The sequence below is a fragment of the Dendrobium catenatum genome, unplaced genomic scaffold (assembly GCF_001605985.2).
Source record: "Dendrobium catenatum unplaced genomic scaffold, ASM160598v2 fragScaff_scaffold_1706, whole genome shotgun sequence".
In the NCBI taxonomy this organism is placed as follows: domain Eukaryota; kingdom Viridiplantae; phylum Streptophyta; class Magnoliopsida; order Asparagales; family Orchidaceae; genus Dendrobium; species Dendrobium catenatum.
In genome coordinates this window covers 294,441-307,422 of record NW_021320168.1, presented here as the reverse complement: position 1 = coordinate 307,422, position 12,982 = coordinate 294,441, and the positions used below count along the sequence as shown (strand labels likewise).

The 12,982-nt window shown below is 40.2% G+C and overlaps 1 protein-coding gene across 3 annotated transcripts in view; it reads left to right on the top strand.

Moving 5' to 3' along the window:
* Positions 1-616: 616 nt before the first annotated feature.
* The window catches only part of LOC110103858 (tRNA pseudouridine synthase A), a 43,605-nt gene continuing 31,239 nt past the window's right edge, over positions 617-12,982 (top strand). For all 3 annotated transcript variants that reach the window (XM_020832722.2, XM_020832721.2, XM_020832720.2), the window contains exons 1-2: positions 617-804; positions 921-1,032. In XM_020832722.2, coding sequence (XP_020688381.1) covers positions 674-804; positions 921-1,032 — 243 coding nt within the window. In that variant the 5' untranslated portion in view covers positions 617-673. The remainder of the gene's footprint in view (positions 805-920; positions 1,033-12,982) is intronic.

Sequence of the window (12,982 nt, the reverse complement as noted above, 5' to 3'; positions counted from 1 at the left end):
AAATATGAATAAAATTTAAAAATAAAAATAAATAAATTTTTAAATTTGTACTTCTTCAAAATTTTTTATTGGATGAATATTTTTTTGTCCTTATCTTGATCTCGTATGTGGCCCTTAATGACCCTTGCTCTCATCCTGATCATTTGATTTTGTCTGATAATGCAGCTATAATAATTATTCATGCGGTATTTTGCATCACAATCATATTTTGAAAATAAATTCTTTTATTTATTATATTAAATATTTAAAAGAAAAAAAATCATATCTACATCATCTTAATTTATATTTTATAGATTTATTCATATGTGAGATAAATATAAAATATATTCATAAATAAAAAAAATTAATATTAAGTTTATCCATGGATGCCATTATTTTGATTATTATTATTTGATTATTATTATTATTTTTTATTTTTTTATTTTGAATGCTCTGTATATTCTTATTTTGCAATAAAGTGAACAGAAAATTGTTAAGTGTTTGACAAAAATATAGAAAGCCTGATTTATATACTCATAATTATTTATTTAAATCTTAATTAGTTTATCGTAATGTAGTAGCTAATTAAGTGAGTCAGTTAATATTAAAATTAGGTTACTATATCATAATTCTTAATTTACCCGGTGAAATACGCGCGCGGGCGCGAGAGAGAGAGAAAGAGGTGAGGAGGGTTATGGTCGTCCAAGGGATCGGCAAGATCCCGGCTACGAGAACGATAGTCGGAATCACGGCGGCGATGGAGGGGAAAATTCACGCCCATTACAATCACAATGACTCCTGTCGCCTTTCACGGTGGACAGCGAGGTAGTGACGGCGAAGTCTATTTCGCGCTGATTGGATGTTTTATGAAATGTTAGGGTTTAATTCATATTCTTCCGTCGATTTCATTCTTATTTGTAGTATTCGAAATAATGATGCAGGGAGAGCTTCCAATATATGTATGCCAGGCCTTGGCATAAGGTTTCCGATTTCCATTTGGATTTGGTCTGCCGGGGCGGGTATTCATCACTGAGCAGCCTGTTTAATCCTGAGGTTTGGTTTCAGGGTTTGATTTTTTTTTTTAACTTTGATTTCATTTCATTGAACTCATTTTATATAGTTAAGAGTATTGGATGATGGATGGGGCAGTCTAGATTTGTTGCAGGATGGAGAATACTGATTGACGTGGATAAATATATGTGAATAGCGGAAGAAAGAGCAAAAACTGATTATGTTTGGAAGAAATACATTTATTGATAATGTTGGGATCATGCAAATCCTTATTTAATTAAGAACAGTTTTTCCACGAAGCATGAATTTTGAAACACGTAAAGAATATTGAACTGCAGTATGATTTAAGTAAAATTTCTTGAAACGATGCACCGATGCGGTCATATTGATTCGATCAACCTCTAGGCAAAGTTTGACTGGTAGAGCCAAAATCGTACATGCTTGAACTAGTTGTTTCTTGAAACGATGCACCGATGAGGTCATATTGAACTGCAGTATGATTTAAGTAAAATTTCTTGAAACGATGCACCGATGAGGTCATATTGATTCGATCAACCTCTAGGCAAAGTTTGACTGGTAGAGCCAAAATCGTACATGCTTGAACTAGTTGTTTGGGGTGCAAAAGGATCTAGATACGACTTTGATTGACTTGAGCCTGATTGGCCCAACCTAGGACAATTGTGTCCTCCTCTCATGGGCTTGTGTTGCCATGGTTTGGCGGGTTAGGGAGGAAAGTGAAAGCAATAGCATCTCCGCTTTTATAATTCAGTGATGCCAGATCTCCCCTCCATCATCCTTTGCCATGAGTAACACTTTGATGGTAATTGTTGTTGCTGCCTTCCCTTGTTTAGCCATGATAATTTTGAAAAATCATGAGCTTCTCCAAATTATTGAACCATATATGCTCCACCTCTAATCTAATAAGCTCCAATATCAAAATTGGCCCTGACAAAATAAAAATTTAGGATAAGCATTTAGAACCCTTTTGAACAAGCTTCTTGAATCTTGTAGAATGCCTAAAGAACCTTATAGAAGGGTTAGAGAATATTTTTTGAGATATTATAAAGATGGTTGCAAAGTTAAAACTTCCTTGCATAGAATCAAGGGGTTGACCACATCTTAAGGGGAAAGAGATAAGAGTTGATGGTGTTGTGATGTAGAATTAAGTGCGTAGGTAATTATGTAATGTTGAAATTAAGCGCCTTTTTTAAAGTAGAGCAACAATAATTAAGTTTACTTTAAGCGATTTAAACAAATCTTGAAAACAAGAGAAGTGATTTAAGCTTAGGCCAAATTACACGATAAGAGTTAAAATCATGAATAATCAGTTTCAATCAAGATTAGCATAACATGGGAGAGTTCAAAGGAAATCCCAAAATTAACATTTAGATTATGCACTAATTGGATCCTCTCACTCACACTCTTGAGATTTGGCTAAGCGCGGAGATAGATTGCACAACCTTTATGATGCCACAGGAAAACTTAGAAAAACAAATACTTGGGGGAGAGGTTTACCTTTATCAAGCTTCCTAAATGATTCGCCACTGAATGGGAGAAAGTTGTACGTCGATAGCGGCGGCGAGGGAGAAGAAAATCCTTTCGACATATTCTTCAACGGTACGGTCGACCTCCAAGTTGATGTTGAAGAACGGAGACTTGAGGATGTCAACTTGCCCTTGATCGTTGTAAACAATACCGTGATCAAGTTCTGTATCCGCCATTCATGGGATTGAAGACTTCTCAAAGTGCTGGAGAGGGGAAGGTGTTGCTTCTTCTTTAGGTGACATATTAAGCCAAGGACAAGAGGTGGAGGGATAGGTTAGGTGGTCGGTCAAGACTAGGGAGGGGAGTTAACTTCCAAAATTTGAAGTTTAATTCCAGATTTGATTGGGAGGGAAAGGGAAGTTTTGAAATTTGAATTTCAAATATATAATGGAAATGGAAGGGCGCTCCTTTGACGAGAAAGTTGATTAGGGTCTCGAAGGGGAAGAGAGAGAGAGAGAGAGAGAAGAAGGGGGGGCATGCTATGGGGGATTAGGGCTTTTAGGTGGGGATTTAAAGCTTACCTTATTTAGAATTTTGAATTAGGAAAGATTGTTTTAAATCAAATCCTATTTAAAATTCAAATAGACTTGATTTAAGAAACTTTCCTAAAATAAATCATAGTAGTTTAGGAAAGAAATTTCAAATTTCAAATGAAGAAACTCAGATTTTAATACTTTCCTATTGTGGTTTGCATCCAATATGGAAAGCATTAATGTTGTAATTTGAAATTTGGAGGCAATGGAAGAGGAGTTGTGGCCGACGTCTAGGGATAGGGTTAGGGTTTTGAACTAGCTGCTAGGTGGAGGGGAAAAGGCCTTGGGGCCGGCGGTTGGGAGAGTAGTGGACTTGAGGTCAGCGACTAGGAGGGAGGAAGGGGAGGCCGGCGGCTAGGAGGGAGGAAGGGGAGGTCGGTGGCTAGGAGGGAGGAGGGGGAGGAGGTTGATAAAAACGAAGAAGCACGAGCCTGGACACTTCTTGCGGCTGATGGGTACTACTTGTCCTCACCGAGGGTTTCACTCTCAAGAGAACTCTCTCAACTCTTCCAAACACAAGTGCAAATTTTTTTTGTAAAAATATTCATCATCCCTCAAAAGATGAGGATGAGTTTTTAAATAGCCCACATACAATGAAGGAAACATAAGACAGACATGCCCCTTGGGCTTACATAGGACTACTCCTTCAAATGAGAGTATAAATCGAAAATATGCAATAATAACTCAATACAATCATAATAATAAATCTAATAAAACTAATGACTCAAAAGTAAAGCGGCGCAATCGTGGCTGTAGATCGTCGGCTCCGTCTCTAGTAAACTCTCCAAGGTCGGATGTCCTCGTCATATTGACGTTTTTAGTGATAAGCAAAATTAGATTTTTAGGGATTAGAATTGTGAATTTGAATATTCAAGACGGAGTGAAGTAGAGAAATATTTAACAGGGTGAAAAAAAAGTTTTTTTTTTATTACAGTTGGAACTTGGAATCAAATGGCATGAGACCTACTGCAATGTAAAGAATACAAGATTTTTCTTGTTTTGGGATTAAAGATCGTCATGCTTTGGATTAATCTTTATCGTAATTTACTCCTAAGAGATTACATTTTCTTCTTACATATCATATAGTGTAACCTCTTTTTCATAGAAGAGCTCACTTCCTTCCAAGTAAGGATCTGAGCTATACTTGTTTTTGAGATGGTGTTTAATAATCTTTATAAGATCCTCTTTCAATGTACATAATGGTTGTACATTTGATATTCTATCTGCCATACATTTTGTTGCCTTGATAAGTCTCATATGAGTTATGCTTCAGAGAAAAGCACCATGCTATTGGCATTGCCAGTGGTATCTTCTGTTGTATGTAGACACATGTTTCTTTGCATGTGGTTGAATCTTAGTTGATATTGTATTTTAGTGCGACGTGCCCTATTCCAACTACTACATTGTCGAAATTTTGGAGTTGATAGTCTTGGTTTTTGTTACAATTGGGCCAAACGTTCCAAGTTTTTATTGGGATTTCAGTCAGGTTATGGCACTATTTTGCCTATGCAGGGAGCCTAATCAACCTAGCCTTTTTTAGTTGGCTTCTTAAAGTCTTTTGGCAGTAGTTTCCTTGATTTTCTCAGATGATCATTTGGAGTATTTCCTGACTAGGCAATAGTTTAGGTGAGTCTACATAGGTATGCTGAGCCATGCTTAGCCTCTTGTACGAACTATTACTGCCATGGGCATCATTGTGCTTTGCCTTGTAGACAAGGTGAACTATCTTGAATGATATAATTTCAGGGTTCTTCAAGATTGACACATGAGAGGAATTGTGTACTTTGAGGATCTAGGTAGATTAAGCAACATTTGATGAACACTATCATCGATGCTGACAACAAAAAGAATCTTATTTTGTCCCTCTGGTGTAGAAGTTAGGTTTGAGCACTGTACTTCACCCGTGCCCTTTTTCTTTTGGTTGGATTTAGGAGGGATCTAAGATTGAGATTGATCATCAATGTCGGTTGATGTTTGCAATTTCCAAGGACTACATTGATGAGATACTCTGTGAGGTAGTGCCACTTTACATATGTCAATTTAATTTTGGTGATCAATACTTGCACTATAGTTATGCAGTGCAGTGCTTAGTGTTGCCCTTACCAATATTAGATGACTAAAGATGCTGAGGAATACTTACTAAAGGAGTATGGTGTACTGGCAACAACTGTTGTGGCCGCAGGATAGACTCATAAAGTTATAAATGTTGCACAAAATTTTTAGTATTTGCATATCAGGCATGTCATGAAGGAAGAAAGAAGCATTTCTCTATTTGCATTGAGCAAGGGCATAAAGCAACGTTGGAGTTGACAAATGTTGACCCTCATGTTATACCCAAAGGAAACAAAAGGAGATGAAAGCAAAATAGAAATCCGGCGTACATACCTTATGCTCGGCAGATCCACGTATTCTGCCGTAAATCCAGCTGAAATCGGCGCCGATTCTATCAAATCCCGTAAATCCTGCCCGTAAATCTTGCGACGAGTTCTCGATCGCTGCCCCATTAGCGGCTATAAAACGAAGCCGAACGCTCGGCTCTCTCCCATTCACAGATCCCACGACCACGAGCTCCTCTCTCCCTCAGCCCGAGCTCTTCCTCTCCTCTTCCCTTCCGACCGAAACCCCTTTCCTCTCCCACACGATCCCGAAGCCAAATCCCTCACAGCCTCCGACCTCACCCAGGCGAGCGCACCTCTTCCCGTCGAGCTCGATCCCGATCTCAGAGAGAAATAGGGAGAGAGAGAGAGAAAGAGAGAGAGGAGAGAAACCTTACCTTGCCCTAGCCTCCACCCGACTTCGCTCCATCTCCGACGTTCCCTTCTTGTCGGGTTTGGAAGTTATGACATTCTGAGCGGAAGTAACCACGAGAGCTCGCTGGCTATGAAGGTATCTTTCTCCCTTATGCGCGCTTCATTCGGCCAAATCCCGTAAGCCCGCCGAGCCTAACCGAGAGAGAGGGAGAGAGTTTAATTAATTTAAATTAATTTAAATTAAAATTAATTTAAATTAATTTTAATTATGACAGCACCTACCATACACGCTTTTCTTAGCGTGGTGGGAAAGGCCCAGTTTTCCGTAGTTTTCCCCTAAACGGGGGAGACGCCGGGAGGCTGCCGAAATTTCGGGTGAAGACGGACTGTACTTGGACTTTATTTGCACATTAAATGGACAAAAATAAGACTCGTACTCAGACCTGTTTGAACTCAAATGAACAACAGTGGACTTGAATGTGGACCGAAGCTGACAACGAACTTGAAAAGAACAATAACATGAACTCAAATTAGAGCTCGAATACAATGAACTTGGTACAAGAAGTCTTAATTTGGACTTGGACAATTCATACTCAAATTCAAAAAAACCGCAGAAGACATAGAACTTGTACTCGAACAACAACATGAGACATATGAACTTGAACTTGCAAATGAACATGAACTCAAACTTGGACTCTCCAAAGATCACAGGAGATTTTAATTTGGGACTCGAGATTGAACAATTTGAGGAAGGACTTAAGCTTTCTAGTTGAACATTTGGACTTGACTTGAACCAAATGACTTTAACTTGAAACTTGAATTTGAATCATAGCACTAAATTCTTAATGAAGGATAAAGAAGTCTCATTTCAATACTAAGTGAATTTGTGGAAAATCTTGGAATGAACCTCAACGTGTAATAGAAGACTTGTGGCGGAAGATCTTCAAGTACAAGCGACATGCAATTGAGCATACTAGTTCCTTACACACACTAAGTATCAATTCCAAGTATAAAGAAATAAACAAGGACTTCTACCTGTAAGCTATAGCGCAAGATCTCCAACGAATATCAAAGAACTGTCATGATTGAAAGAACCATCAAGTGACATGCCCACAAGAAGCAACAATTCAATGTCAAACAAATGCAAGGAGTCTACCACAAGTATTAAGATGCTTATACATCCTACCGGAAGACAGTGGAAGGTAGATGCACCTGTCTACCGCAAGCTGAGGAGTTTTGATACTCAACAAATGCAAGTACCTACAATCATCTGTAGGGGGTCCGCCGTACATTCAATACAATGCTCACAAATGAATATATAATATGTGTAAAAAGATCTGCAACATACGATCTGTCTACGAAGACAGATGTATATATCATATGCCACTGATGGGTAGATGCAGAAAGACTTCAGTAAGTGCAGTATCCTGAAGTCAATTTCAATATATGGAGTACATCTACCTGCCCACCTATAGCAGTAGCGGATATACTATACGAGATCAAATACCACAACAAAATACATGAAGAATACGACAAGTGCAATCTCTTATGACCTAAAGCAGGAGACTCGTTAGTGCACTATGATCCACATACAGAAAGCAACAACTAGTGCACGACAGTCTACCTGTACGAAGCAGTGAACAATTCTATTCAAAAGCTGCTACGCCACGCCACCGGATCTGCAACACATATACAAGCAGACAGAAGGCGTCCATAATTTACAAATGCTACGCCACCGGATCTGCAACATCCGTACAAGCAGACATAAGGCGTCTATAAATATTCCAAAAATACCCCCTGCACGTGCACTATAAATTGTGCACTAAAAAAGCGCGAGCGGAGGCCGGGGCCGAATTTTCGGAGCCCACAACAAAGTATGCCCTACTCTTTCAAGAGGTATAAGGGTTGACAAAGTATGCCCTTCCTAAAATCTGTCAAGATTTCACTGTTTCTCCTTAGGAAGTTTTGGGGATTTGATTATACTGCTGGCTGAAATTCTTCAAAGACTTCACCTTGGGTTTCCAGCAACCTGAAGCTTCCTAGTTGCTGTTTTAGCCACAGCAAATTGCTGTCCAGCAATTCCTGCTGTATCCTGTGAGCGGTCCAAGGATTTCACAGCTTTACAAGCTGCTATACATGTCGTTACAACTGTTGTCCAGCATTCCAGGACTGGGTAGTTTGCTGTCCAGAATTTTCTGGACATAGAAGTGTGCTGTCCACAGTTTCCTGCAGCCACCAACTGCTGTCCTGCACCCCGGGAGGTCTGAAATTGCTGTTCAAAAGCCTCCAGCAGCTTTATAATAGCTGCCCAAGGTTTATTCAAGCGTGGGAGATTGCTGTCCAGAATTTTCTAAGAGTCAAAAGTTGCTGTTTAGACCCCTTGATTTGCTCTTCAAGAGCAATCTCCTACCCCGTTCTACATCAGTATAGCTTGCCATCCAAATGATCTTCCTCATTCATCTAGAATGCAAATATAAAAATCAGGATAAAAAGGCAAGTTATTGAGTTGCTAGAGAATAGAATTGTTCAACCTAGCAATTTTTTTACCGTAATCACTTATTGTGATGGTTACAAAGAAGGATGCTACATTGATATTATGAGTTGAATACTGTGATCTCAATAAAGTAACGATAAAGAGCCATTATCTACTACCTCACATTGAAGAATTACTAGATTAATTGAAGCTTACAACCATATTAACCAAGTTAGATCTCAAACCAGGTTGTCATCAGGTGCATATTAATGGGATAAATACATGAAATATGACTTTCAAAATGAGATAAGGATTGTATGAGTAGTTGGTTATTCCATTTAGACTTTGCAACTCTTTAACCATATTTATGAGATTTATGAATGATGTTTTGAGACCATATTTTGAATTTGTTATCATTTATCTTGATGATATCCTAGTCTGCAGTAGAAAATGGGAGGAGCAGTAGTAGTGTTTGAGAAAGCTATTTCATCATTATAGAAGTTCCATCTTCTTCTCAGCTGCAGGAAGTATGAAAATTTCCTCGTTATCTAAGATTTGAGATGTGCAATAGGGAAATTTAATTTGATTCTGAAAATGTGAAAGTAATCAATGAGTAGCCTAAACTGTGGATGGTGACTCATGTAAGGAGGTTTATGGGGGCTTGTCAATATGGATGCAAGTTCATCCACCACTTTTTTAGTACTTGCCTTTTTTTAAATGCTTTGACTAGGGCTAGTATCACATTTAAATGGAGCCAAAAGCAAGATGGCACATTTCTCTTGTTACAGAAGTAGATAAACAAGGTCCTTAGGCTAGCCAACCTAGCCTTGCCAAATTTGCAACTAAGGTTTGAATTGTATGCAGATTTCAGTCGGCGTGCAATAGGAACGGTACTAATACAAGATGAGAGACTCATTGCTCATCACTCTATTTCAAGGTGATTAGAAGAACTATTCCACTGTTGACCTACAAACCTAAGCAAAAAAAAAAGATTTAACGTACCTGTCCGGCGCCGAATTCAGCACGTCGTCGCCCACGACCTCGCACGATCGGATGTCCCTCTACATCGTGTTAACTGGCTCTCGCGCTCTCTTTCTCTCATTCCCGCTCTTGTCTCTCACTTTCACTCTCTCCTTCGACACCCTCATAGCTGTGCGACTCCTCTCCTCCGACGACGCTTCCAATTGGATCGGAAGTGACGAACTTTGATCGGAAGAAAGAAACGAAGCTCGCCTCCTCTTCGTCTCCTTCGTGGCTGGTCCAACTTCGCTGCTTCGACGACGTTCCCCTGCTGTTGGACCGGAAGTTACGACAATTTGATCGGGATCAACAGCCGGAGCTCGTCGTTTCTCTAGCTCCCTCTAGACCGTTAGACTTTGCTCCTCCAGGCGCCTCAGTGGCTGGTCGACGTCGCTTCTTCGGCTCCATCCGTGGCTGGTTCGACTTCTCCAACTTTCCCTTCGAGCTGGATTGGAAGTTACAACACTAAGATTGGAAGCAACAACTGGAGCTTGCGACTGTGAAGACAGCCTTCTCCCTTTCGCGTCTCCTTCGGTGCCGGTCGACTTCGCTCCTTGATGACTTTTCTTTCCTAACGGGATCGAAAGTTACAACATTTTGATCTGAAGCAAGCAAAGGAGCTCACTGGAAGTGAAGGTAACTTTCTCCCTGCTCGCACGCTTCTCCGGCCAAAATCCCGAACAGAAAGAGTGGGGAGGGAGAGAGAGGAAATTTGTTTTAATTATTATTATTATTTTTAATTGTAATTGCTTTAATTAATCTTAATTAATTACATTTATTTATTTTTAATTAAATATAATTATTATAATTAATTATATTTAATTTTAATTAAATTATTAGGATAATAATATATGCTCCTCCCGCCTCGATCCACGAGCCGACATCCGCCGACAGTCGCCGCCGAGCCCAAAGGTATAAATTCTAACTTAAACCCCGTCCTCGACGTTTGCAGCGGACCAGGGAACCACCTATACACGCTATTGTAGCACGGTAGGAGGGAGCCCGGTGCGAAGCATACGACGAGGTGGGAGAGCCCTATACACGCTCTTGTAGCGTTGTGGGGAGAGTAACTGCTGTTCTGGTACGGGTACTGCTGAAGGCCCCATACACGCTCTTGTAGCGTGGTGGGATGAAATTTTGTACGGCCGCGGTGCCCAAGGACACCTACTATACACGCTCTAGTAGCGTGCTGGGAAGGCCTAGCTTCTCTATTCCCCCCACCCCCCCCAAACGGGGGATATGCCGGGGTGCTGCCGAAATTTTAACTGAAATGTACAAAGATTTGAACAATTTGAAGACCTTCTTAGGCAACAATGCAGAAGACTTGTACTCGAACAAAAAAAAAGCACAGAACTTGAATTAAAATGAGCAGAGGACTTGTATGAACAGAAAAGAACAAGAGCCTGCATTCAAATGAATAGTGAACTGTGGATCTAAATCAGAACCAAAATTCAAATGATTTCTAAAGACCAAATTCAAATGAAATAAAATCAAGCTGAAGCCCAATTCAAATCATTTGAACAAGAAATTGAACTCAAAAGATCTCAAAAGACTTTGAACAAGCACTTGAACTTGTTCTTGGAACTCGAACTGTGCAACATCAGGGGACCCGAACATAGAACTCAAACTCAAATGAACTCTAACATGAAGAATAAGATCACTCAAGCTCACTAGTTGAACTCAAACTGGAACAAGATGTGGAGAGTAGGGAACTCAAATTGAACTCAAGTTGGATCCAAATTTGACATGAGCAATAAAGAACTTGAACTTTCAAGAACAACACACAAGACTCAAGCATGAGTTGAACCTTGGACTTGGGTTCAATGGAATACATAGAACTGGGCTTTGGATGAATGAACAAATCAAGATCTAAGTGCACAGTCGTCCAAGCTAACAACAAGCTGCAAGTAGAAGATAAAATCTCGATGCACACGAAAGATGAATGCAACGAACTCCTACGACAATTCCTACAAACGCCTGTTGATTGAGAAGGCGACGTTGGAGATCAATCGTCAAAGAGCCGCCCCTTGCAAGCAAGTGCAATCGTCGAACCACCTGAGATTGGTGAAAGGTGGACAAACGAGGGTCTCCTACGAACATTCCTAGGGGTTCGTAGCAAACACAACGGATCCTTACAAACAAACACGAGCCACTTGTGGATAACAACAGTGGGCATATCGTAGGCACTATCAAACCACTGTGGACACAAGTACATCTCCTACGACAATCCCTACGAGGTCAAACAAGTACAATCAAACCGTTCGATATTGGTGAAAGGGTGGATATGATGCAGAAGCAATGGGTCTTCTACAAACATTTCAGGAGGTCGTAGTAGATACAGCAGTCCCTTGCAAATGGATACTTGTGGATAACAACAGTGTATTGAAAGTACAATGAATCACTGTGGACACAAGTACGAATATCACCTACGACAGTGGTGATCAAGAGCTTCAAGTTTGTCGAGTACAAAGGCAGCCCGATGTACGAAAAGGACACCCACTGGCAGAAAGGAGGGAAATGTTTGAACAAATTAGAACCAAACTTCCTGGTGTTCGAAAGTCTCTTCTTAGTTATATATTCGAGAAGAAAACAGTTCTGATGTCTACGAATACCAAAAATGACGGTCTACTACACCAAAGATCCTGAAGGGAGTTCTTCCCAAATCAGCAGTCCTTGACTCCCAAATCCAGAAAATCCTTCCCCGGTGAATGAGAAAGGGGGAGTCAACATCAAAATCCTACGCCACCGGATCTGCAACACTTATACAAGCAGACAGAAGGCGTCTACGATCTACAACTCAACGCCACCGGATCTGCAACACTGGTACAAGCAAACAGAAGGCGTCTACAAATATGTCTAAATCAATATAAAAATCACCCGCATGGGCCCCGACGAGCGTGTTATTGGTACACACGTGACACATAGGGATGCTGCGCGGGTCGATAAGTGAATTCTAGTTCGAACCCAATCCTTCTATATGGATCAATAGAAGTCGACAGGGTTCGGACCTTTAAACGAATACACGGCTGTGGCGACCAGTGTATTTGTTTCAATACATTCGTATTAGGCCTTCAAGGTCTACAATCAAGAAAATTCACAAACAAAGGCATGAAGCCTATGAAACCCGATCCTTGAGCAACAGCTTGCTCGAGTTGACAAGGTCCAATCAACAAAAAGGAAATGACCCCAAACACCCCGATGATGGCTGTGTTGATTGCTTATCTCAACCGGAGGGATCCACAATATATTTCAAAAATGCCCTCAAACCTCTACAAAATCCAAATATTTTTCAAGTGACCTCAAGGTCACCCCGATGATGGCCGTGTTGAATGCAGATCTCAACCGGAGGGGTTCCCCAAATATTTTCAAATATCCCCCAAGTATCCAAAGTTTTATTTCAAATATTCCAAAGCTCCACCCAAAATTCCAAAAATCCCAAATATTCCAAAGCTCCATCCAAATATCCACAAAAATCCAAAAATTCCCAAAATCCAAAACTCCACTAAAAGCCCAAATTCCAAGATATTTAAATTTGAAATAAATCCATCAACGCTTAAAGCAAAATTCATCCACCCTCCGCAACAGTCTGCCGGGGTGGACAAATTCAAATAAACTCTAGCTCAGAAAGAGTCAAATGCCTAGTCGAAAATATCACTAGGATCCATTCTCAA